Below are 26,579 nucleotides of genomic sequence, written 5' to 3'. Positions count from 1 at the left end.
GCGGGCAAGGACCCTCCGGAAGGGTTGCGAGCTCATTCCGCTAGGAGCGTGGCTACTTCCACAGCCCTGCAGCGGGGAGTTCCTATTAGGAATATTTGTGACGCAGTGACATGGACTTTTATCTACACCTTTGTCAAACATTGCTCCCTGTATACGCTACATTGTCAAGATATGGCAGTTGGTAAGGCGGTTCTTTATTCTACCGTCCGATTGGGTATTCTAAATTCTTTTCCCTCCCATTTTCTGGTACTGCTTTGGGAGTCTGGCAAAGATGTGGAATACGTTGGAGGACACAATCCATTCAAAGAACAAGTTACTTATCAACTGGTAACGTTCTTTCGACTGGATGTTCTCCAACGTATTCCACATCGCCCTCCCAGCCTGCCCCTCTCAAGCATGTCACATTTTATGAAGGGAAAAAAATAAACTGAGGCTGCGGGTGCCGTGCATCCTATTTATAACATCCGGTGACATCACCCTCGATGGAGGCTTTCGAGGGTCATCGACCCATCAACGCAGGACGCCCGCTGCCAAAAAATGTGCGAAGTACACAGCTGTGGACATTACATGTCAAAGATGTGGAATACGTTGGAGGAACATCCAGTCAAAAGAACGTTACCAGTTGGTAACTAACGTTTTCTTCTTGGCCAAGGCCGGACTGGGGCACGCCACTATCAAGGTACATCTGGCAGCTATCTCCCGTTACACCAGGTCTCCGGGACGATCTTCTCTTTGGTCTCACGGTCTTGTTAAGGAGTTCCTCAAAGGACTGTTTTGATCTTTCCCGCCAGTGAAGGCTCCTGCCCTGACGTGGGAACTGAAAGTGGTGCTGACGAGGCTCATGGGGGACAGGGGCCTTCAAGCCTGTGTATCGGGCCCCTCTCAAGTTTCTCTCGTGGAAAAGGGCTTTCCTTGTGGCTATCCCCTCAGCCAGGAGGGTAGGTGAGATCCAAGCCCTATACTGAAAACGGCCTCATCTGACTTTCCACGAGTCTATGGTGGTGCTGCGGATGCGCACCCTTCTTTCATGCCGAAGGTTCAGTCGGAATTCCATCTCAACATACCTTTTGTGTTCTGTGTTTCTCCCGAAGCCTTCGTCACCGGCTAAAAGGCCTTGCACTCGCTGGACTTTGCTCGTGCTCTGAAGTTCTACATGACACGCATGAAGAGTTTTCAGAAGACTTCTCAACTGTTGGTGAAATTTGGTCCTGTGAACCATGGGGGAAGACCTTGTCCAAGGCTTCCATCTCCAGGTGGCTCTCCGGCTGCATCATGCACGGTCATCGGTTGGCGAACCAGCCGCTGCCTGGCCGACTGAGTGCCTACTCCACCAGAGTGATCGCAGTGACAACAGCGTTCCTGACTGTTGTGCCCCTGCTGGACATCTGCAGGGCTGCTAGGTACATGCACATCTTCACAAAGTTCTACTGTGTCGAAAGGGATTCCAGGGAGGAGTCCAGAGTCGGCCAAGCAGTGCTACGCAAACCTGTTCGCTTGCAGTGAGAGTATTCCAGAGGTAAGAGTATTGCTTCTGTTGAGCTTTGCCTCCTCCCGTGGTTGGATAATGTTGTACTGCTATGTATTCTTTATTCATGAGCATGTGAATCCATGCCAGACCCCATGCTGGAGAAGGAACAAGTTGCTTACCTGCAACTATTGTTTTCCAGCATGTGTCTGGCATGTATTCACATGCAAACCCTCCCTCCTACCCCTCTGCAGCTCTTCTTGGTCATACTGCCATTTTATTTGCTTATCAAACCTGAAGATGGCTGCTAGAAGAGGGGTTTAGGGAGAAGACCGTCATTTGCTGGGGGCATTATGATCCAGAGACCAGTGATTGGTTTAGAGGAGAAATACAGTTTGTAGGTGAAAGTTTATTTCGAAAGAGGATTCCTGGCCTGACAGGGAATGTTCATGAGCATGTGAATCCATGCCAGACCCATGCTGGAGAAAAATAGTTACAAGTAAGTAACTTGTTCCATTCCAAGTCCACAACTCCCCTGTGGGGGCGGGGGCAGGCTTAATCTGCACAGACATCAACTTGTCACCAACCAGTGGATTCTGTCTGTTGTGTCCACGTTTCTGAAACTTTCTCTCCCTCCCCAGCCGCTCAGTTCTTCTCCCCTGATCCAAGTTGCATCTCCCGCACTGCTCGGAGAGATTACGCAGCTACTCTGGGACCTGGCGGTGGAGCCGGTAAAGCTCGCCGACCAGGGCCCACAGGGGTGGGGGGAGGTACTACTCCAGAGTATTCGCAGTCCTGAAAAAGCAGCAGGCAACCATGAGAGTGGTGCTGGCTCTCTTCCCTCAATGTCTTTCTTCCCCTAGAACATATTTAGATGGTGACACCAGTCCAAATCGAGGAGGTGCTCTGCGTGGTAGATTGGGTGTGCTCCCGAGACCTCAAGGATGCCTACTTACAGCCCCATTTTTTCATCCGCACAGGAAGTTCCTGCTGTTTACAGTGACGGGTCATCACTTCCAGTACACGGTTCTCCCTTTCCGATTGAACTGGGCACCCCGATTATTTACAAGGTTTATGAATGCAGTGGTGGCTCTGCTCTGGTTGGAGGTTGGCTGGTAAGGGCCAATTCCACGGAGAGGGCCTGGCAGTCGTGTCGCAGGCAAAAGACATCTCAGCCAATGCCTATTCAGGTGCCAGTCTTCCTGCGGGCCTAGTGGCTCATCATGTCTTCCCCACCTCCTGGAGCTACTAGCCACCTGCATACTAACAGTACACAATGCCAGGCTGAAAATTGGAAGAACCCAACTTCACCTGGGGGCAAGCTGGGATCAGGATAAACTCCCTCTGTTGTCATGAATTGCCATACAAAGGGTCATGCACCAGGATCTCTGGTGGTGGCTTCAGCTGGACAATGTATTGAGTGCTGCCCCACCCCTCCTTCCCCCATTGCCACGGAACCCCTCAGTGATCATTACCGCAGACTCTTCCCTCCTAGGTTGGGAGGCAACTTTAGGAGACAACATTTATTTATGTAGTCTGGAGTGTGCCAGAGTCGCACTTGCATATAAAGGCCCTGGAGCTCAAAGCGATTGGTCTAGCTCTGAAGGCGTTTCAGGTTTCAGACCATTGTACAAGGTGGTGCTGGCGAGGACGGACAGTTCGTAACGTTTTACCTGAACAAACAGGGTAGCACCATGTCCCCATTCCTGGCAGTGGAAATCTGTGAGTGGGCACTGGCACACAACTTGCACCTAATGGCATAACACCAGCCGGTGGACAGCAACATTGAAGCGGATATGCTGAGCAGGCTAGGAAGGACCACCTACGAGTGGGAGTTGTCGAGCAGTACACTTCAACAGTGCAGGGTTCCTCAGCTGGTGCTCTTTGCCTCTGTAGTCGACTGCAAGTGTCTCCAGTGCGCGTCCTGCCTAGTACAGAGGCTCCACTCCCTGGCAGATGCATTGCAGATCTGGGATCACCACCTCTGAGCGTATGCCTTCCCTCCATCCCTGCTCCTCCATAGAGTAGTGCAGAATTTCAGGAGCTCCACCGACTGCTCACTGATTCTCATTGCACCGAGGTGGCCAGCGAGAGTGTGGTTCTCTGACCTGCAGCAGTTGCTGATCCTACGCCCAGTGAACCTTACTACCGAGTAGCCATTGTTCCTCTCCCAGCAAGGGGAGCAGTAGTGCATCTGGACCGGGCCAGCCAAGTCCTAGTTGCCTGGCTCCTGATCAACTGAAGCTGCAAGGTTACGAGCTTCAAGAGGACAACTTTCTTCGAGCGGCCTTCAAAGATTCCACTAAAGCGCAATACCGCAATAAGTGGACTAGGTTTTGTTACTGGGCGAGGAACAAGCAAATGGATCCTGTCACCGTATGCTGGTATGCTGCTGTATTTGAGTTATCCTGAAGAGAACTTACAATATGTTCTGGAAGTAACGGGACGATATGCGGTGCTGTCTGGCAGAAAAGAACCCCAAGAAATCATGTATATTTCCCGTGGGTAGATATAAAGGGATATTACAGGAGGAGCTGCCAGTATTACAAATGCAATGGGAGACCGAGACCTTTAGATACCTGGGGATTGATTACATCACAGTGTCGAAGTCGAACACAAACAAAACACAGAGAAGGCGGTGGCTAACATATAAAACAGTATGAGGTTCTGGACCAAGCTCCCTCTGACCATGATGGGGAGAGTGGCACTGCTAAAGATGGTGGTGCTGCCTAGGCTATTACACTACTTTGTAAATATACCACATATGATACCCAAGCGATTCTTTGTTAAAATCCAGAGTATATGTAGGGGGTTCATTTGGCATAATACTAGGAACAGAATAGCATTATGGAAACTACAAAAGACGTATGATCAAGGAGGCATTAAATTGCCCAACTTTGAGATATATTATCTGGCAAGCCAAACATGTGACGATGTGGTTATCGGAAGACTCCACATCGGAGTCTAGACTTTTGTTGTGGGCAGAATGTCTCTCATTTTTCCTGAAAGAATGGATATGGTTGCCAAAAGCACAGACTGGGAGACAAGAATGTTAGACTTGGGATGGAAGATATGGCGAAGGGCTTGCAGGGTCATGGAGAACCCATTCCTGTGTTCCCCACAGTTGTCGCTAGTGGCACTGAATGGAGTAGATGGGCAATTGAGGAAGGTAGTCTGCAAGTATTGGGAACCAATTGGCATAGCAACGCTGGGGGATGTGTGGCAGGATGGGAAGGCGGTGGAGTTTGGTACATTGGTGGAAGACACCAGTTTACACCAGGGACAGTATATCATTTACACTAGGTTGGTGCGTAAGATAAAAGACACTTGGTCAGAAATGGTGCTGGGGAGTCAACCTGACACAGCCATAGAAACATTTTATGACTTATCAGACGGAGGCCATGAGGTCTCCCGAATTTACAAACTACTGATGTCAAAGGTGGGGAAGGAGGTGATCCAGTTGAGATGGGATGGGGAGGAAGAGGCCGGGGAATCTGAGTGATGGGTTGTGGGTGCAGGCACAGAGATACCACAAACAGCTGTCCAGGAACGCGAAGTTCCAACAAATCCAATTATGTTACCCACAGAGCGTATATGACCCCCCCCCAGAAGATTGCAAGATTTAAGAAAGCAGGAACAAAAACATTTCCTAAATGTGGGGAGGAGAATGCGGGAATGGTACATATGTTTTGGGCATGCCCAGAAATGAGGAGATTCTGGGGGGAGGCGGCCACCTCTTGGCCAAGAAGGAGATTAGTCTGCAGGTTGAATCTTTGTGGGCATGCATGGTGGGGGGAGGGGGTTCCCTAGGCCGAGCAAGGTGAAACATGTGAGTAAACACAAAGCCCTGGCTTATATACTTGCTAAGCGCAGAATTGCCATGTGCTGGAAAGCAAGTAATAGACCGAAAGTAGAAATTTGGTGGCAAGACCTTCGGAAATGGGCAGATGCGTAAACGGTGGTGTGGAGCGAAGCAGTTAATAGAGTGGGGGAGGAAGAAGCGGAGACACTGATGGCCTGGAGGCACTTAGTAGCTACACTGTCTGGGTCTGCCCAGACTGGCCTAGAAGATGATGGTTCCTTGGGAGGAGTGGCGGGAGGGGTGTCTTCAGATGGAGTGGAGGATGGTGGTGATGTGGGGTAGGCTCGGGATAGGGGGTTAACGGGGAGCTGGTGGGCACATCACGTAACTGTATAAGACTTGAAATGCATCATTGTTGTTCACTGTCGGGTTCTTGTTGGTGGTTTTTGTTGGTTGAAATGAATAAAAATTGTTTTAAAAAAAAAAAATTGATCCTGCAACCTGCTCACTAAACAATGTCTTGTCATTTACTGCGCACCTGGGTCATTCTGGGGTGCAGGTAGACACGCGACTCGCTTGTCTGGCGGGCATTGGGGTCTACAAGAATTCAGCAGCTAACACCTTCACAGTGGCAAACCCTGTGGTGAAGTTACTTGGATGGGCTGTCCAGGCTGTTCCCAGCGGTTCATGGGCCTCGACCAGTTTGGGACCTCAACATTGTACTTGCAGCTCTAGTACACAATCCCTTTGAGCGGATGGCATTGGCGGACTTAAAATGGGTGACTCTCAAGACAGTAATTTTGCTGGGTCTGAACTCAGCCAGGCGGTTCAGTGAGATCCAAGGTTTTTCGGAAGGCTAGCCGTTCAGTATTTTATAAAGACACAGTTGTACTGAGAACGCACCCAAAGTTCCTCCCCAAGGTTTTGTCAACTTTTCACCTTAACCAGGAGGTCTCCCTATATATTTTCCGTCTCCGCATTTAGAGTCGGTAAAGGCGTAGCACCTACTGGACCTCAGTTGGGTGCTTAATTTCTACCTTGCCTGCGCAAAGGATTTCAGGAAAATAGAGACCCTGCTGATTACATTTTTGGGGTGACCTCTCCAGGTTCGCAGGCTTCAAAGGCGTCCATTGCTAGGTGGATGGTGGCCGCGATTCTGGAATCTTACAAGGTGCAGGGCAAGGTGGCGCCCAGTGGAATTCATGCACATACAGTAAGAGCAAAAGCAACTGCTGTTGCCTTTTCAAAGACATGCACCATGGAAAGTCATTAGCAAGGTGGCAACTTGGGCTACACCCTCAGCGTTTTGCAAACACTACTTGCTGGACACCAGCTCAAGGGCTGACGCAGAGTTTGGCCAGACAGTGCTCAAGAATCTATTGGCTGCATTGTAACTATTTCATGTCGTTCTGCCAATTGCGGGAGTATGTTGTAGTCCTCCATACAGGATGGAGGAAAGGGGCTGGGATGTAGGAGTAATAGAATGTTACTCACCGTAGTAATTAGACTACTCCAAGTCCCCTTTCCTCCATGCAACCCACCTCCATCCCCTTGGTCTAATATAATATGTGGCCAAGGATCTCGTTAAGAGCATGCAGCGTACTAAGGAACTGGGGTGAGGTGGTGGAGTGCAGGGGTATGTAGCACGCATGTGCTGTCCATGCCTCTGCGCCTGGCATTCATTTAAAGGGGAAGTTCAATATTTTTCGCTGAAAGTTTCTGGTACTGTCCCTGCTTCTGGGCCGTCAGACAGGATGGAGAAAAGGGGATTTAGGACTAGGAGTATTATAGTCACTACAGTGAGTAACATTCTACTAAGCATCTAACTTACCTGAATGCGTTTGTGGTGGTCATTACTTCGATAAGAAAGGTCGGATCCTTTTCTTATTCATAAGGACAAGGTGATTCTTAAAACACATCCATGTTTTTCTACTATATTTATCTCAATGTTCCATGTTAACCAGTCCATAGAACTTCCATCCTTCTTCCAGAACCCAACTAATTCAGCAAAGGAAAGCATCCATCCATTATACGTTAGGAGAGCTGAAATGTACTACCTAAACAAGACAAAGCCACTAAGGAAAACTGATTAGTCCATTGCACCCAGAGCACACTCATCTTGAGTCACAGTGGATACTCTGGCCTTTATTTCTACTGTACTTTTGGATGCCATTTGCAAAGCAGCTACTTGGATTTCAAATGACGCCTTCACAAAGCATTATTGCTTATGTAGATATTCAAGCGTTGATTCACAAGTGGTGTTAAAACATGTTAGCTGCTGTACCTTCCACCAACCCATCACCTGCTTCAGGTACTGCTCGCTAGTCTATGCAGATCATGTGATTCTAAGCAGATTCACAAGCCTCAGAAGACATGCATTACTTACCCTAATCGTATTTCTGATGCTTGTATCTGCTTAGATTCACATACGCCCACCCTTCCTCCTTCCTTACAGTTGAAGCTATTCTTATACCTTTCTGTACTCATGCATACACTTCATGCTCCCTCATGTCAGAAACAAACAATCTGAGGGAACTTGATGCGTGAAGGTGCATGGGTACAGTGCATGTCACACTAGGGATAGTATTACAAACACACCCAGTCGACGTCCCTTTTCGAACTTCGAAAACAAGTCATGAAATACTCTACACCTACCACTAGATATCGGCCTATGCAAAGCATGTGAATCTAAGCAAATACAAGCATCAGAAATAAGATTACGGTAACTAATGCATGATGTATATATTGTAGAGCGGCAAAAGCAGCCCTATTAAGGTCAGCGACATGAGCCATAGGAAATCCAAATATTCTATTGCTAATAACTTTTGACTTGGAGGATGGATTTGGTTGACATTTTCCAACAGTTCGTCAGTTTGTCAGTTTACCAGACTGGAAATTATGGGAAAGATTCATTAAGAAAGCAAATAAACGCTGTTTTCTGCCTACTCCCATTCATTTTCCCATACAGAAAAAGTACCCATTTTGCCAAGGTGTTGGGCAAGAATTGATGTAGTAACGCTGTGGGAGACTACACAACACTTGTCCTCTTTGTATTAGGTAACCAACCTTTTCGTATAGGCCGGTAGTACACAAGTTGGTAGTGTGACTGAGCAGCCAGGCTTATCTCAAGACTGGTAAATGTGAGATGTAGCAATGAAATTCACAAATACAAGTAGCCAAGTAACACTTGTACTCAAGTTTTCAGTTATACATAGTTGTTTATTTAACATCAGTTTTTTAATAAGCATTCTTTAAAACGGGCAATATTTGTAACAAATATACTTTAAAATACCTTTCCAGAATCAACACAATACTAGTAGATACTCTTTAGAGAAGCTTTTTACACACTTCCTCCACCCGGAGGTGACTTCATTCACAAGGACAGTAGATCACTAGTACGCTTTGTAGATTGAGGTTTGCAGAAAGGAAAGGTTAAAGGAAGGAAAAAGGTTCTTGGGGCATGTGAGTATACTTAAATCTTCCAATGAAGTCCAGACAAAACCTTTCCCAGCAATATTAGTTTAAAACCAAGTTATCCCCTCTGAGGGACAGAAAATATCAGTCAATGGACTAGAACAGTATGCAGGGAGCCAGGACAGCCAAAGTCAATTGGAGCACAGTCTATGGAGTTGAGGCACTTCTTAGATAAAAAGTCTTGCACAAGTTAGCGAGTTTTTGTAGAAAATGACTGTAGGATCACAAGCTGTTACACATGTGGAAAGTAGAGTTGCAATCAACTCGAACAAAAAATAGCCACTGCAAGTCTGAACTCAGAAGAGCAAAGCTAAAGACACCGAGGTAAGTACCCCAAGTCTGAACAGTACCTCTGGTTAGAAGAGTGGTCCAGCTGGATTCTGTCTGGATGCAGCGATCCAGATTCTGGGTTCCTGAGCCTGTCGTGTGGACAAGAGGGAGGATGTCTGGAGGACTCCTGCGGCAGCAATTTGAAGGTCGGCAGCAGCTACGTCCTCTTTTTGGGTCGCGGTTTTAAGCGTGCAGTAAACGGCACCACTGCGGATCTTGGATACCAGTTGGGCATCCTTCCCTTGAGTCCTGCACTCTGGTGAGGGGACTCTAGCTCTGGTCATCCTGCTTCTGGAGGGTCCTTGGTAGACTCCTGGAGCTTCTGGCCGGATTGCAGATGTCGCACTCGACTACGGATTTCTCGACCCGTGGCACTCGGTTCCTGCAGCAGCAAGGAAGTACAGCCAGTTGGGGAAGATGGTCCACTGGAGTTAGTCTGCGGGTTAGTTGGTCCCACTAACCTAAGGGAAGAAGTTGTCCCTTCAGGTGCTTCTTTTGTCATTCAGAAAAAGGAGTTTCAGCACAGCAGCAGGGCTTCACCGGGCGTTTCCAAGGTCCAGGAGGATGCAGCAAGCTTCCTTCACGGTTTCTTCGTCGGGTGTTCTTCTCAGTAGTCAACTTTGCCTCTAGTCCTGAAACTCTCGCCTTTTAAGCAGGTTTCTCCCATTCATGCACAGCCTAGCTGTCACTCAAACAGCAGTGTGACTGTCCTGCAAGGACAACCAGCCAGCCAATCAGGACTGGGTGCATTCAGGGATTCCTAAAGACAAAGGACAGGGGAGTTTCGGGAACCTCCATCACTTCCTGCCCTTCCAGACACAATGGAACCAGAGGCAGGTTTCAGTACTGAAGCCTGACAAAGGCAAAACTAACAAAGGACTCAAACCTGACTTGGCACGCAGAGTAAAACCCAAGAAAGACCTCACAAACAGAAAATGGCGAAAAAAGATCGGGCCATTTTGAAAAATGGTCACCCATTGGTGCTATACTACAGCTGCGGATTCAGCCGGCGATAGAAAAGTGCAGTGTTAGGAAAATTAAACCACTGACGCCAGCAATTTAAAGTAGCCCCCAGCACTCCGCATAAGATTTTGTGTGCTGGAAATACAAAGAGGAAATGTGAGTAAAGTCAATTTCACTTTACTATTCTTGGGAATAGTAGTTCCCACAAGAAAGGGTATTTAAACCTTATGAGATCTAAAGGATTTCTCCGTGACACTGCACTGAAGGTGCTGTGTGTCACCATTCAAAATGTAGATGCCTATGGAGTTTGTCAGCCTCCAAAAATAAAGGAAACGCATAATCCAAATCAGGTCAGAGCACATGAGAGTGAGAAAAAGGGCTTACTCATTCCAGGGTTAAAATGAAAAAGTTAAGCAAAAGAGCTGAGGTCTCTTAGGTTGAAGGGAATTAGCACAGAAATGAGAATTCTCCCTAACACCCCAAAGAGCAAAAACCACTGCACGGAATTGTATCAAATAAGGAACAACTTAAGCACTAAGCATTGACTTAATTTCCGGGATGGTTTGGGGTTATTCCGTCCAGTAGATTTTAAAATAGACTGGGAAGGTGGTGCCCCCTTCTCTCAAAAATATAGTATTTTGCGATATTCTCGCGGTAACTCAAGACACACTCGGGGGAAAAAAAAGCATCTCTTGAAGAAGGGTTAAAGGGGTTAATGGGAGAGGGCTATGAAGGGAAAAGGCATCTTTGGGATGGGGTAGCCATGTTAAGAGAAGGGAGTGCACTTGGCGAGTGCCTGTGAGGGCAGGGAAGAGGTGTTTTTTGTTTTTTAAATGTTTGAGAGTTTTTGCATTATTGCAGGAATACAGGGGTTATACTGTGGGCATCATTGCTGCTGTGTCTGTAGTTCATTCCCATTATCGGGGGGAGTCCTGTGGGAATCGGAACAGAGGGAAAAAAATAAATGGTATACCTAGTGGGCCCAAAGGAACCTATTGGTGCAACACGTAGTGTGGCTGCAGCTGCTGGAAACCATAGCATTATTTTGCATCCTGTATTATGTACTCAAAACTTTAAAACAATATTAGAAGTGTAATCTCTTGGTCTTCCGCTCTAGCAACTTGCATGTCCCTCTGATTGCCCAAATGCAAGAGCCGCCCTACAGAATAAAACCATGCCAAATTACCAGTTCCTTTGACGGCTTGCATGCTCTGGAAGGTCCTTAAGCGTCACGTTTTAGCTCACTGTGCTTCCCAGAGGAGAAATCATATTTAGCTTCTCAATCCCTATGCCCAAACGGACAGACCAGGACTGAAGTGCTAGGCAATTTTCTGCTTTCAACTGCAACCAGACACGTTTATCCTGGTGAGCATCATCCAATGAAGTTGAACAATCTCTTTAGGCACAAAGGAAGGGTGGTCTGTCTGGATTACGCTTTAGTAAGTTAGGGCGATCTCCAAAGTATTTCAACATTTGCAAAAAAATGAGGGCGCCCTCTGGTACTGGACTGTCTTTGAGGGGGAGACGAGGCTGGATATTACTTTTGTCGTATGGTACAGAAAACTAAAACCTAATTGTGGACTCTTGCTAGTGGCCACCATCACATATAGAGCTGGTTATTTGGCCTGGGGTCCTCCCAGCACTGGGGCTCATGCTTTTGTCATGTGACTCAATGGTGGTTGTGATCTGCTTTCAGACATATTTGGCTTTTAGTGCAGATTATACACATGGGAGTGGGTACCAACCCACTTTAATCCCATGGTACAATGTGCGCTATTTCGGTCATAGCTATGTTATATTTAGTGTCTCGACAGTTTAGAGCAGTCTGTTATGTCCAATTGCTAAAGGTGATGCAGTGTACATTCTAATACATGTGTAGCTTGTCATTTTCAAAACTGTATGAGCACTTTTGTCTGTACTGATGGATTTTTTTCCATGGGTAGGTCATCTCTCCTCAGCGCATTCCAGCCACAGTTGCCCCAGCACTTCTGATGTCCCCTATGGTCTTCACTCATTCAGTGTCATCTCAGCCAAAGACCAGCACTGGTGGAAGGATACCTTTAGCAATCGATGAATCCACGCTGGGTCCATCCAGCTTGCTCCTGCCTCTGCAGGGCACAGAACACTCTGTACACAGTGTCAGCAATAACTGTATTAACAGCTCCACTCTGACCAAGCTGCAGCTTCAAGAAACACTTGTGCACCTTATTCAGGTAACCAGTTCATTTTACAGAGTCTATTGAGCCTTGCCTTACTGTCTCATTCTATGTATTCTTACATTCCACCCCCTTAAGTCAAATGATGGGGTCTTCCCTCCTTGGACTCTACTGAAGCAGATGCACTTGGACTATAGAAATAGAATTTAGAACCTTACTCCTTGAAGCCAAATGGGTTTTAGCCCATTCCAGGCTCCACCTCTTTTCACCCCAGCTCCTCATCAGACCAGTATGGTACGAAGGGTACACTTTCTATGGACAGTTGGCAGATCACAAAGTGAAACGAGAGCATGTGTTGCTCTTTAGCAACCGTTGCTCTTTAGCAACCACTCTTTGGGCCTGTTTGGGAAATCTATGAATGACAATGTTTAGTTTGAGTATGTAACCTGTCACTAAGATCAAAAGAACTGCACCCTATATTTTGCAAGGAAGGTTATGGCAGCCTTACTGGACTAAAATATATGGTCCCCATTAGATCTTACACACTTGAGAATGACCAGTGTATAATCCTGAGAATAGTCTGACACGTAACCCAGAACTTAATCCACTCTGCCTATTTACGTCTCGGAATGACTGAAGCACCCATCTTTCAAACTATTTTATGGACAAAACTACGTGGATGTTTGTAATGATCCTGACCCCTTTGACCAAACCCGCTGCACGAGTGCAGTGCGCCAGGCTCTGAAGACCCACCATACCTACCGGTGAGCAGTGGTTGAAGAGTACGAAAAGAAGTAGTGGAACTACTCCGCTCGAAGATTGAAAATAGGGTAATTACACCCTTTTGATTAAGTTGCACATCTATATCCCGATGGCTATTGTTACCCATACCTATAGAAAACCTCAGCCGCATACACTATTGTGCAGTGCGCAGGTTGCGTCTTTTAATCCGCACAAATCAATTGCCTCTACGTGACTCACATGGGGCCAGATGGAAACTGACTAGTGAACGGAGGTTGTCAATTGCCTGAAAATAAAGAAACAGTAAAACGTGTTTACCGAGTGCCCAAAATTGGCTACATTCTATATGGTAACTCTGGGTAATGTCATCTGTGATTTGGATTTCATAAAATCCCAAGAATTTTGGAATTACTGTATTAACACAAATTGTGTAGCTACGCACATTGCTCTGTATCCTATCTGGTTGGTTATAAAAATAGTATTAACTTACGGTCTCAAGGGCTACTGGATGCCAGGAGCAAGGGTCAGTGTGTATTAGACATGTTTTATTGTCTTAACATATAGTATGTCCTTGAGGGTATTGTGTTTTTAGTATGGTCTTAAATATTTATGTATCGTTGTATTGTTGGGTAATTATCATTGGATCTGTTTTTTTCTTTCTTTAGATATGAAAACAAATGAGTTAATGATTGAGCATCGATTGATGTATGTATTGTATTATGTGTAAAGTTTGAATTCAAACTATATCGCATTAAATAAATAGTGGGTCAATGTTCCCTCCTGTCCTCTACCCGCTCCCCACAAATAACATTGCACGCCCCCTCCCATGCACCATACAAACCCCTAAACAATGCACCTGCTGTTTAAGGTAACGTTCAGTGCAGTGCAAGTTTCAACTTATTCCTACACTTTTTTTTATTTCAAAACAAAACCATTCTGGAACGGTTTCTTTTTAAATAAAAGTATAGGAACAGTAAGAGCAGCACAGCTCCCGCCCACTTTGACCACTGCCGGTGAGAAGCCAGCAAAGACCGCTTGACATTCGTTTGGTATAGTTGCAGTAGCTACGAACCTGGTTTTCCCCATACAGCTTCCCGTAATGTTTTATGTAGTAAAGTTATGTACTGCAAACAGTTATTGATCAGACTGTTTCGTAATCCAAAGAAACACGAGTTAGTCCCATATGTATCTCCGGAATACTTGGAATCTAATTTGTGTTCACCCTCTGCAATAGACATTGGTAAAAATGTAAATCACATAAAGAATGCCTACTTCCATATGCCTGCTTCTTTCAAAAACTAGACCGAGAGACTACCCGATGGCTGGTGACACACTTTCAGGCGTCTCCCCCCCACCCCCCAATTAAGGAGGGTTAACCACCCCTACCAGCTTTTCAATCATCGAAGACCTGTCCACCTGAACCTCTAGCACTCTAGATTCTTCATACCACCAGGTTGAGACGGAGGAAGGGGTTTGACTTTTGTCACAAAGCCTCCTTCCTTTCCTTTTCTTGTTGACCATCTTGATGGTATCCGAAGTTCAGGTTGGTATCTAAAATTGTGTTATCTAACAGTAACCCATTGTCCAAGTGGATTATGGGTAGGGAATCTTTGTAAACCTGCTCAAACGAAGCAAATGCACCCTGCATTCGTTAGCCACGTTTTCAGAAAACGAAACGTGATTTCCTAATTGTGAAGTTCGCCTGGTAAGTCTACGTTTTTTTGGGGGGGGGCGGGGGTTTGCATTTACTTTGTATTATATTTTGCACAGTACCAATGGCTGCCACCTTTCTCGTGATCTACCGAAACATTTGAAGTATTGTTTTATTAGCCGTTTGAGCACGAGATTTTTGTTAGTTGTAATAACTTAATAACTCCAGTGGAAGTTCCATGACAAATCTCTGCCATAAAGCACTTGAATGGCTTCAATTCTGGCCTTCCCCCATCTCGTGACTAATGTGAATTCACGTGTTGGTGTTTATATTGTTAGGAAGCGGACATTAATTGTCAGAAATGTGTTGAATTATTTTTCCACATAAAAACTACAAGGTATTTCATGTGGCTTGTTGCAGCACCTGGAGAATTTGAGAAAATACAAAGTTAGATCAAGGCTAATGACTTATCACACGATGAATCAAGGTGGTCTCTTGAAATGTATATTTCTACATTTCTCTGGGTATAGATCTCTTCCTCAAAGAAAACTACAAACGAATTGCTTACTTGATTTTAATACAAAACACATGTTAAAAACCTCAAATGGAATGACTGCAATTCTGAAAGGGCACACATGGTACAGTTTTCATGGGGAGCTGCGGGCAAATATAAATTACTGGACTTTCCTTTTTGGCATTTCATTTGCATATGATTTTACAGAGCTATTTTGGGAGGTATTCAAGTGATCCATCCCTGAACTTGCACAGTCTTATCTACCTTTCAGAAATGTATCTCTTTCCATCTTATTTGTGATTTTGTTGTTTTCCTATGCCACAAGGATTATGCAGCGAAAAACAAATGTTAACCGTGGTTTTGTGATGGTCTCTTAACAAATGTATTTTAGATAAAAGTTCATACTCTAGGAGACTCGTATTATTGCGAGTCGTGAATACCCACAGATGCATTGTTTTCATAAATGAATGCGGGAAGCTAGAAACTACGGCTGCATAGTTTGTGTTTTTCAAATAGAGTTTTAATATTTTGTTTTACATTCATGACTTGTCTCGTGATTTGAATAATGTGGCTCATACTTCGTGGGGCAATTGGAGAAGTTGTGGGGTTTAATTTACCCCTCCTTCATATGACCTGGGCCAGCAGTATCCTGCAAGAATTGCCTTCTTCCCCACTATTATGTATTTATCCCTATGATACTGGTTTACATGGACAACACTGAATTCTACAGAACAGTTGACAGTACTTAAAACCAGATGTTAATGATCATTCTTACTAGATTTGAGGTGTGAATGAAATCAAGCCGGCTGCATTTAATGGTTCAGCGCCTAAGGTGATACTATGTGGGTCCATGAAGGACCTGCAGAGCGGCTGATTCGTAGAGTGAATACATTAATGTTTTGTCAAGTCAAACAAATTAGGGTTCAAACCCTTTTGACACATTTACAATCTAAGATGACGGCACCATTTTTCTACCTTGTTGAGCTAAATGACATTTTTCCTCTTATACCTTGCATTAAATACAATATATAACAGTTGGGTCCTCATAATGGCAGACGTATAAAACAGTTAAACAAAAAAAGGGTGCTGGATTTGAGGAGGTACTAGAACCCCAAGCTGATAAGAATTGTGCCTAATAAACAGTCCTCCATGCTAGAGAAGATGCCTAGAAGTATACACCAACAGCAAAGGTAGTGAACGTAAAAAGCAGGGAATAGAGGAAAGACAAACCAGTTTGGTCCCCACTAGAGATGTTCAGTGGAGGTGGAGGATGGGGGCAGGGTTTCCCACAAAGGAAGGGGATGCCTTGGCCTTCTGAGCAAATCACTATAACATTGCCTCACTCTGAAATCTTGTTGAAAGCAGGGGTGGACCTGTCTGTCTAGATATCAAGGCAGGAACTAAGAAACGATATTCAGAAGACATTAGCCAGTAAAGGTCCAGTAGGAACAGGCCAGAGACTGCCTCCTGAAGCAATTCACTGATAACAAATATGACAGAATTGACAACACAGTGATGCGACAAAGGGACAATCCTGCAGCCGAGCACCTGACCATGGAATTACATAAGTGCAAGTGATGACAATAACACAAACCTTTACAGGAACATCCTGGGAAAGAACAAAGTCCAAGCGAATTAGATTCAAAACAGAAACTCAGAGCAACAACATAAGCAAGAGCACTGCATGCTTAGGAGCAAAGCAAGTGAGGACTGGAAACTATCCACTGGAATAAAGGAACAGCAGACTAGGAACAAGCAGCCTGCAAACCGGAACTCTGAACTAGAATCAAGTTAACTACTGAACAAGGGAACCGTGGATGGAGAGAAATGGGCTACAAAGATCAAAGGATTGGAGTGAGGAGTGTTAGGACAGTGTTTCTAAAGTCCACCCAAAGGACTTTTTAAGACTATCCTTGGGCAATACAGAAACTCAAACTTAGTATAAAGCTGTACTACTCAAGGTAGAGGTAGCTATGACGGAGCAGCCAGGCTGTTCTTAGGAGGGAGAGCGGGGTGTAGGAAGGTACAAAGAACTTGTGACATACATATGGTCTAAAGATACACTGATATATGTAAAAACATAGAGATATAGAGATATATATTTATTCTGAGGCTTGTGGAATCTGCTTAGATCACATGCTGTGCATAGGCCGACATCTAGTGGAAGCTGCAGAGTATTAGTTTGTTTTTCGAAACTCGAAAATGGCCGTCGACCTAGGGCGTGCCAGTAATACTATCCCTAGTGTGACGTCCACTGTACCCATGATCCCTCATGCGTGTAGGACCCCCAGATTGTTTTTTTCTGCCATACTTGTCGGAAGCATAGTTGCGGAGTTCCCTGGCTTTCAGCCATTTTGTCATCTTAAATTCCCCGTTCTTAAATCCCATGTCGAGATTCTGAAGATCGATGCCGGTCCAAAGAACGAATAGCCGTCGAGACAGTACAACGGACTTTGGGCCTTTGAAGGCCTCTGGCCTCAGCCCTGCAAGTATGGAGAGTGGGGGGTGGACACACTCACACTAGTTTATTTCTTACATACACTCACCCGCTGCCATAGAGTAACATATGGAGAGTACTCCATTTAAATTCTGCCCCAAGTGCAACCGTAAGTTCCCTTGGGTAGATAAGCATAACACTTGCAATCTCTGTCTGCCTAGGGGTCACCCCGAAGCTAATTGCAGAGCGTGTAAGCTCTTTAAAGCTAAAGGACTGTTCCACTAAACGTTGGGCCCAGTACGCCAGGCAGCTCGAGGCAATGGAGGCGGTGGGTTCCTTCAGTGATGGCATCAACGCCGCTGTGTCGGACGGCGAGGGCACAGGGCCGTCGATAGACACCCATTCGCAAGTCCCCTGTCTCAGGATTGTCCGGTGGGGCAGCTATCGGGACCACACCTGGCGACATGAGCGCTACACACTCTACTGCACCTAAGCACACTAACCCCAGCCGAGACTCGACACGCGCGTCAAGCGATCGGAAGAAAGAGGCACAAAGAGGGCGGTCCACAGAAACTGTGTTCTCTGGGCGTTCCAGGTCGAGATCGCCTCACGACACACGGCAACCATCCACGATTGCCAAGGGTGGCTCGCTCCCCAAAGTTAGAGATATGGTGGTCAGGAGATGAAACCGCCCTCTATCCCCAAGCAGCACATCTAAAGTCTGCTCCGGCAGTCCTTTCCATGTCTGCCTCCGAGTCTCGACTCATGCCCTCTAAAGCTACAGAACCTTCCCAAACCACCCCCGAATCTCGGCGCCAGGCGTCGAAAGATTCAGAGAAGGCCAAACCATCAGGGATACATTCCTGTACTCATGGTAAAGGGGACAAACGGCAGAAAAGGTCATCAGAGACAACATCTGCACCCCAGGTCCAAAATGACAAGCATAGATCTTCAGATAAAGATACATCGAAGACCGTTGACCCTGTCACTAAACCTAAACTTCTCTGTCCCACTCCACAGGATATGGGAATAGAAGAGGAACCCCAGCAAGAGGTGTTCATCCCCAGTTCCAGGGAATGGAGCTCTGATGACATAGACAGGGTGATGACAAGAATGTCGTCTTTGGCTAACTTCTATTAGAAAAACCCTGATTATTTTCTGAGCTATCAGAATACCCCTGACACCTCTACTCCTTCAGGATCCAAAGACCCTCAGCCTCCTAGTAAGAGACCTCGTAATGAGACTCCAGCTCACGGCCTGATTTCAGATCCACTCTCTATTCTACCTTACCATCAGTATGCTGAAGATCCAGACATACAGATACTGGACGACCAAGCAGGGGTTGATTATTACGGAGACGACGACGAGGACCAGGATGAGGAGGAGGTAGACTAGGCAAAGGCCTATAATCTAGATCCACTGGTAAATGACTAACCTGTGTATAATCGGCCACTACTGAATGAGGTCTTAGCTAGAGCTGCAGAGCACTTTCAGATAGACACTCAAGAGGCTCAAGAAGAGAGGGACTTTGCAGAGGAAATGATGGGGGGACAAAAAGTCCATCGCCTAAGCCATACCAATTCGGAAGTCTATCTAATGCAGAATTGACCCCTCCCTCCTCACACCAAATCTCACCCGGGCAGTCAACCCCAGAATTGAAAAATTATTCAGGGCCGCCACTTCCGACCCACTATACATAAGAGGTCAGCTTAAGCCCGACTCATTAGTAGCTACCACCACCAGGAAAAGAGCGGGGACACCTCTGGCATCATCCGAAGCTCCCCCAGACAAGGAGAGCAAATTTATATATGGTCTCGGAAGGAAAGTGGCCACCACTTATGCTTACCAGGCAAGAATCGCAAATACCACCACTCTGCTGGCAAGTTATAATTGTCACCAATGAGAGCAAGTAGCCGCCCTCATTGCCTCTGCACCAGAACCACTAAAGGGCCAGTTAGCCCAGATTGCGTCGGAGGGTAGATCGGTGTCCGGGTGCATTCTAAAGGTGACTTTTGACGCAGCAGATAATGCAGGCCAGCTCATCGCAGAGAGCACTGTCAACAAGAGACACGCTTGGCTCAGACAGTCGGGGTTTAAACTCGAGACCCAGGCTACGCTTATCGACATGTCAGTGGAAAAGAATGTCTTGTTTGGCAAAGCAGTAGAGGAGACACTCTAAAGTGCCAAAGAGGAAATAACATTTTTTGTCGCTCACGTGGCCAAAATTCCCAGAGGGGTTCTAATTACTCACATGGGCAAGGTACTTCGTGGGGTGGCAACCAACAAACTACCCAAAGTTACGCCAGAGGTAACAAGAGGGGCCGTGGTAGAGATAGAGGCAGCACAGGTAGAGGCGGTACGCCTCCCAGCAAACAGTGACGCTCCGCTCAGGGTCCCTTCCCATGCATCCCCAGTAGGGGGGTGCATTTCCACCTTCACCCAAGCATGGGAAGGGATCACCTCGGACAGATGGTTGCTCTCCAGTGTCCACGGGATACTGCATCGAACTGTTGGAGCGCCCCCGCAACTACCCTCCAAGACAAGATACACTCCCTGGACCACCAAAAGATCCTCCTCGAGGAGATCATCAATCTTCTCGCAAAGGACGCAATAGAACTCGTCCCGGGCAACCAGGTAAACAAGGGTATTTATTCAACTTACTTCCTTGTGCCAAAAAAAATCTGACAATGCGCCCAGTATTAGACTTGCGCCCTGCAAACAAGTATGTCAAGCCACAAAAGTTCTGCATGACTACGCTACAAGAGGTAATCCCTCTACTAAAATGGCAACACTGGATATGAAAGATGTCTATTTTCATATTTCAATGTTACCAGCGCACAGAAGATTCTTGCGTTTCAAGATGGCAAACGAGCACTGCCAGTTCAAAGTGCTGCCCTTTGGAATAGCCTCGGCTACAAGGGTCTTCACAAAGGTACTGGCGGTAGTGGCAGTGCACCTGCGCAGGGAGGCAATCCCAGTGTACCCTTACCTGGACGACTGGCTCATAACAGGGGAATCACCTCTGATTTGCAGACAAAACATTCAAAGAACAATCAACCTCCTTTTTCAATTGGGCTTCTCCATCAACAAAGTCAAGCATAGTGCCAAACACTTCAAAACAGTTCCTAAGAGCTGCCCTAAACACAGAGGAAGGATTGGTCTTTCCTTCAGAGGAAAGAGTGTAAAATGTTACTGCAAATACCACATTATCAGGCCGGCCGCCAGGTAAGGGTGCGCAAAGCGATGCGTTTAATAGGCATGTGTAACGCTCACCTGACTCCCACGGAGGCGCTGGTCTGGGTTGCTGTGGCATCTTCGAGCGTGATGCGCAGAACTCGGAACACCGACTGAACAGGACCCTTAAATCTTGCTTGTCTGGCCCGTAGGAATATCCTTCTGCAGATGAGAAAGGGGATTAACAGTCTGCAGAATAGTGTGCTTGCTCCCCCCTTTCCCCCTTCGTTCTTCTCTAACTTCCTCCGAAATCCCCGGTTGAAGCTCACCTTATGGTTTGAAAGGATGAACTCTCCATCCTGCTTCTGGTGCAGGGGCGCATGTTTGTCCAGGTACTTCACTGGTTTTCAGAATGGCGCTGGCCAAATCCACTTGACTTTTCCGAGCGGAACGTCGTAAGTATGAAGATTACAAAAGTTCAAGTGTTGAGCCTCCTTTTCTGTTGCCTTCCTAACCTGTGATCTGTCCTTTATTTCAGGTGCAGAATGAAGGCGATGCGTTGAGGGATTGACTTGCCAATGGTAAACTCAGGTGAGTTAGCGATGGGGGCGATCCCTCTTAATGTCTTTATATCTCTCCAATAATGTCTTTTGTCCTTTCCCCATAGGGGCCGGGGTGCGGTACCTGCCAACGAAGCGGGGCCGACCCGAAATGAGGAATGATCCACCAACAGAAGACCGGTAAGTGTTATGGCGGAAAATTAGGCTTTCCAGATATGTTCCTTCTGCTCACCTTTTGTCTCTTCTTCTCTCCCTTAGGTGCAGAGATGTGGCGACCGGTGCAGACAGTCGCGGTGGAGCCAGAAGAACTCCCGAGGACAGGTGAGTGAAGCGCTGCGCTACAGCGAGCAACGCGGTGCTTTTAAATGAAAGTCTTTTCTCAGGAACGCTGGCGTGAAGGTTCCGGATGCAGGTAAGAAGTTTGATAAAATCCTTGGTTTTCACCTTTTTCTTCTCTTCTTTCCTTGCAGGTTTTCCAGGATCGAGGCGGGCGTGGCTGGAGACCAGATGCAGGAGCAGACACGGTGAGCGTTCAGCTGCTTGGATGCAGAACAACGCGAAGCGTGAGCTACTGTCTGGGCGTGGCTTAAATAGCCCCCAAAGTAGTTCCAGGTAAGTATCCTTCCCTGGCCACGCCCGAGTGGAAAAATAGTCCCAATGAAAAAATAGTCCCTTTCAGGTCTCAGGGAGGCCTGAATCTTGCAGCATGGTCTGCATCAGGTAAGTGCACCAAAACACCTTCCTTTATGAGCCTGGCGCCAAAGGCGCCAGGACAGAGTCCAAAGAGCCCCTATAAGGGGCTGCTGGGCTTTTACCCGGGGGCATGATGCCTGCTCCCGGGGGTGCTGGGCCTGGCCTGGTGCTCCGGGGGTAGGCATGACAGCATGATGGCATCTTGCATTTACCTGGTACTTCATGCGCGCATGCGTCCCATACAGTAGTGGTTGGCGAAACAGTGGTCTCGGGCAAGTGGACAGTGGGATGATCTAGTGTTCGGTTCGCCAACACTTCTACAGAATCTTCGCTGGTGGACAAAAGAAAACTTGACAAAACAATCCAGAGGTACAGGCGATTGTCACAACGGATGCCTCACTGGCAGGGTGGGGGTCTCACTACCTTCAACACACAGCTCACGGTCTGTGGTCTCAAACTGCAGCTCAGAACCACATCAACCTGCTGGAACTTCTGGCAGTATTCAAAGCCCTTCAGGCATTCGAACCCCATTTAAGAAACCTGTCAGTGCAGATCATAACAGACAGCACTACAGCAGTGTTTTATATCAACAAACACGGGGGTGGGGTGAGACGTTCTCCAGATCTGTGCAGACTTGCACAAAAACATCTGGAGATGGGCACTCGGACGGAAAATGTTCCCTTCATCACAACATGTTCCACGGGAACTCGACGCTCTAGCAGACTCGTTGAGCAGATATCCCCTACCAGAGGAACACAAGTGGCATCTACACGGAGTCGTAGAACACCTCTTTCTCAATGGGGTTTCCCCAACTATAGACCTATTTGCCACAAGCGAAAACCGTCAATGCCCAGACTTCGCATCCAGGTTCCCCCAGCCAGGCTCCAAGGGGAACGCCCTATGGATGAGCTGGTCACGGAAATTTGCTTATGCTGTTCCCCCAACTCCTCTCATGAGGAAGGTGGTGAGCAAGTTGCACAAAAAAACGATGACGCTTATCCTAGTTGCTCCTATGTGCAAGACAACCATGGTATCCACATCTGCGCAAACTGGCGATGTGTGATCCCATCAAACTCCCGTGCCAGTACAACCTACTCACCCAGCACGAAGGACTAACAGTGCACCCACAGCCACACTCAATGAACTTGTCAGCATGGCTCCTCAGGTCAGAGTTTGGGCATATCAATGTACCTCAAAGATGCATGGATATCTTGAAAGAATCAAGAAAACCAAACACTAGGCACTGCTACTTTGACAAATGGAGAAGATTTGTAATTTGGTGCCAGACTAAGCAGATCAACCCGATAGAATGTACGCCATCCAACATTCTAACTTATATGCTTCACTTACTAGATGCAGGGTTAGTGTTTAACTCCCTAAAGGTCCACCTGGCGGCTTTGTCATCCTACACCACTTCCCATAATAAGGTCTCATGGTGGAAAGTACCAGTCATCAAGGCATTTATGGAAGGGGTAAAAAGACTCCACCCTCCAATTTCTAACCCTCCGCCAGGTTGGGACCTCAATGTGTTACTTGCTAAGCTCATGGGACCCCCTTTCGAGTCTATGCACAAGTCTAGTCTCAAACACTTGACGTATAAGACTGCCTTCTTACTGGCTATCACTTCCATAAGAAGGGTTAGTGAAATCCAGGCATTGTCAGTGCAGGATCCTTTCTTTGTTATACATAAGGACAAGCTGGATGTACGCACTCACCCTAGGTGCTCACCTAAATCCATCTCCAAATTTCATGTAAACCAGTCAATTCACCTACTGGCTTTCAGCCAGGAGCCCAAAAGCTCTGTTAAGGTAAAACTCCACACACTGGATGTTAGAAGAGTGGTCCTCTACTATGTAGACGAGACCAGACCGCTAAAGAAAACCGATCAATTGTTTGTCTCCATAGCACCAGGCAGAGAAGGCGATTGCATCTCTAAGAACGCTACCTCTAGGTGGATAGTCAGATTTTACCAACTGTGCTAATACCTATCAGATAAAACTCTGCCTTTTACGCCCAGGGCTCACTCCACAAGAGGTACTGGAGCCACTCTGGCATTCATTGCAAATGTTCCCTTAGACCGTATTTGCAAGGCAGCTACATGGAGCTCTTTTCATACTTTCACTCAGCACTACTGCATTGACACCCATTCCAAGACAGAGGCACAAGTGGGTCAAGAGGCTCCAAGACATTTATTCGCTCATGAACCTTCTCACAACCCACCTCCTTCCACTGCTCGCTAATCTATGCACAGCATGTGATCTAAGCAGATTCCATAAGCCTCAGAAGGGATACATTACTCGCCGTAATCGTATTTCTGATGCTTGTATCTGCTTAGATTCACGTGACCCACCCTTCCTCCCCTCGGAGAGAAGGCGCATGGATGCTCATGAGCTTATCTGATACGTATCTGCTTGGATATAACTGTACTCAGGCTACACCTCATGCTACCTCATGTCAGAACAATTACAATCTGAGGGACCTCGATGCGTGAAGGACCATGGGTACAGTGGACGTGTCACTAGGGATAGTATTACTGGCACGCCCAGTCAACGTCCCTTTTCGAATTTTGAAAACAACTGTAATACTCTGCAGCTTCCACTAGATGTCAGCCTATGCAGAGCATGCAAATCTAAGCAGATACAAGCATCAGAAATAAGATTACGGTGAGTAATGTATCCCATATATACTACAAAGTAATGCTGCGGTGTGCAACAAAAGATAGAGGAGCACTCTTCAAAGTCTGCAAAATGTATAGATGCCAGGAATCAGTCCACCGAAGTAAAGATACCAAGTTATTTTATTAGGGCATCCTGCACATTAAAAAACCATGAACACATAATGTTCCCAAAGTCCAGAATGCCAATAATTCGGCAGTGTAACGTTTCGTGACTGACTTGTCGCTTGATCACACATTTTTTCACCCATCATTCCAGTGTACATGTAGAGGAGTTGTTTCTGGCAGCTATAGCACACATTATAAACAAGGGACCAATGTGTTACAAGTTAATGTGCAGCCATGTTAAGTCCCATTAATGTTATCCGAAATGCAGCTAAAGCCATACCAATGTGTGTCACTTCGTGTTGACATATGGCAGGACCGCCTGAAAACAAAAATGCTCGGTGGGCCCATGCAGGATGGTGAGTAGTGAAAACAGACCAACACATGCATAAGCAATAACCAATGCAAAAAGTAAAGTAATTTTGCACAATTTGTATCGGCAACCTAGCCCTATATTCAAAGGAACAAGAGTATAGAATACTGTTTCACATATCACTAGAAGGTAACAATGCGTGATGTGATGCATCTATTTTTTTTTTTTATTCACATTTTTTAAAGCGCTCACACATCCCGTGGGCATCGAGGCGCTGTTAAAGAATTTTTGTTTTTTAGTTGTGTAATTGTTTTTTTTGTTTTTTGTCTTAGTTGCATATTTTTAACACGCTTAAATACCCAGAGGTTTTTAAGTGCGGACCCGTGGATCGAACCTGTGTTGCTTCGTGTCGTCTTGCTTCTGAGGTGAACACGTTGCTGCTGATCTATCCTCCTGCCGAATGCCCAAAGTAAAAATAAAGTGCTAGTGCAGATTAAACATCTCTAAGTGCTAATGCATGTACAACAAATTCATTTCTGGATAATAAATTGCATAATGTGGTGCAACTCTGGTTAAAGTCCTCTAGATAAAGTGCAAATGCATGATCTGGTCATCGCAAGATGTAAATTAATGAACATCTTTATCACCTCATCTAGCAAATGAGCTTAGAATATTAATTCATCTACAACAATCTCATTGCTGAATACTAAAGTGCATAATGCGGTGCAGCTCTCATCAAGAGTTAATCTAATCTGGCAAGTGAGCTCAAAATATTAATTCGTATACAGCAAACACATTGCTCGGTAGTAAAATGTGTGATGCAGTGCAACTCTGGCTAAAGTGCTGAAGATAAAGTGCAAATGCATGATCAAATCAAATGCTGTCCATAAGTGAAACTCTATATCAAAAGTTCATTACCTCTTGGTAAGTAAACCAAAGTATAAAACACATTTGGAATAGCAGTATGCAATTCAAGGTGAGTAAACCCACATTATTAGACTTTCAGAATGGCAGTATGCAATTCAGGGTAAGTAGACCATATTGATAGTAAACGCTTGCTTATTCCGTTTCAGGAATAATATAGTTCTACTAGCAATGTTACTTTTTAGAAAAGTGGAACACACTTCAAAGATGAGTAATAACCTTGTAATACTTTCAGAATGGCAGTCTGCACTTCAAAGGTAAGTAAGAACTTTGTAACACTTGTAACTTATTCTATTTCAGGAATGTACAGTTACAGCACCAGCAAGTAAATACTTTCAAACTCTTTTTATATTTTCTTCAGAGGTCTTCTACTTTAGCAGTCATTCCCTAATCTAGGGCATGAGTGTTCTCAGAGGCAGAAGGGGGACCCTGGTGGTCCAGGACCCAGCTATAGGCAGAAGATAAGGCACAAACTGTAGGAAAGTCAAGTTCCAGAGGATTTCTAGTCTAACAAGTAAGCAGTGCTCCAGATAAGAAGTGGAGTATTTTACTTCCTATTTTTAAAGTTGGGAGTAAAATGATTTTTGAAGGAGTAAAAATGTA

At 46.0% G+C, this 26,579-nt stretch overlaps 1 protein-coding gene across 1 annotated transcript in view; it reads left to right on the top strand.

Moving 5' to 3' along the window:
* The window catches only part of DCP1B (decapping mRNA 1B), a 344,394-nt gene that overhangs the window by 299,051 nt on the left and 18,764 nt on the right, over window positions 1–26,579 (top strand). The window contains exon 8 of the mRNA XM_069628640.1: window positions 11,978–12,247. Coding sequence (XP_069484741.1) covers window positions 11,978–12,247 — 270 coding nt within the window. The remainder of the gene's footprint in view (window positions 1–11,977; window positions 12,248–26,579) is intronic.

Source organism: Ambystoma mexicanum, chromosome 12, assembly GCF_040938575.1.
Source record: "Ambystoma mexicanum isolate Mex_15411 chromosome 12, UKY_AmexF1_1, whole genome shotgun sequence".
NCBI classification, from domain to species: Eukaryota; Metazoa; Chordata; class Amphibia; order Caudata; family Ambystomatidae; genus Ambystoma; species Ambystoma mexicanum.
Note: the sequence above shows the minus strand (reverse complement) of the source record. Positions and strands in the feature narration are given on the sequence as shown.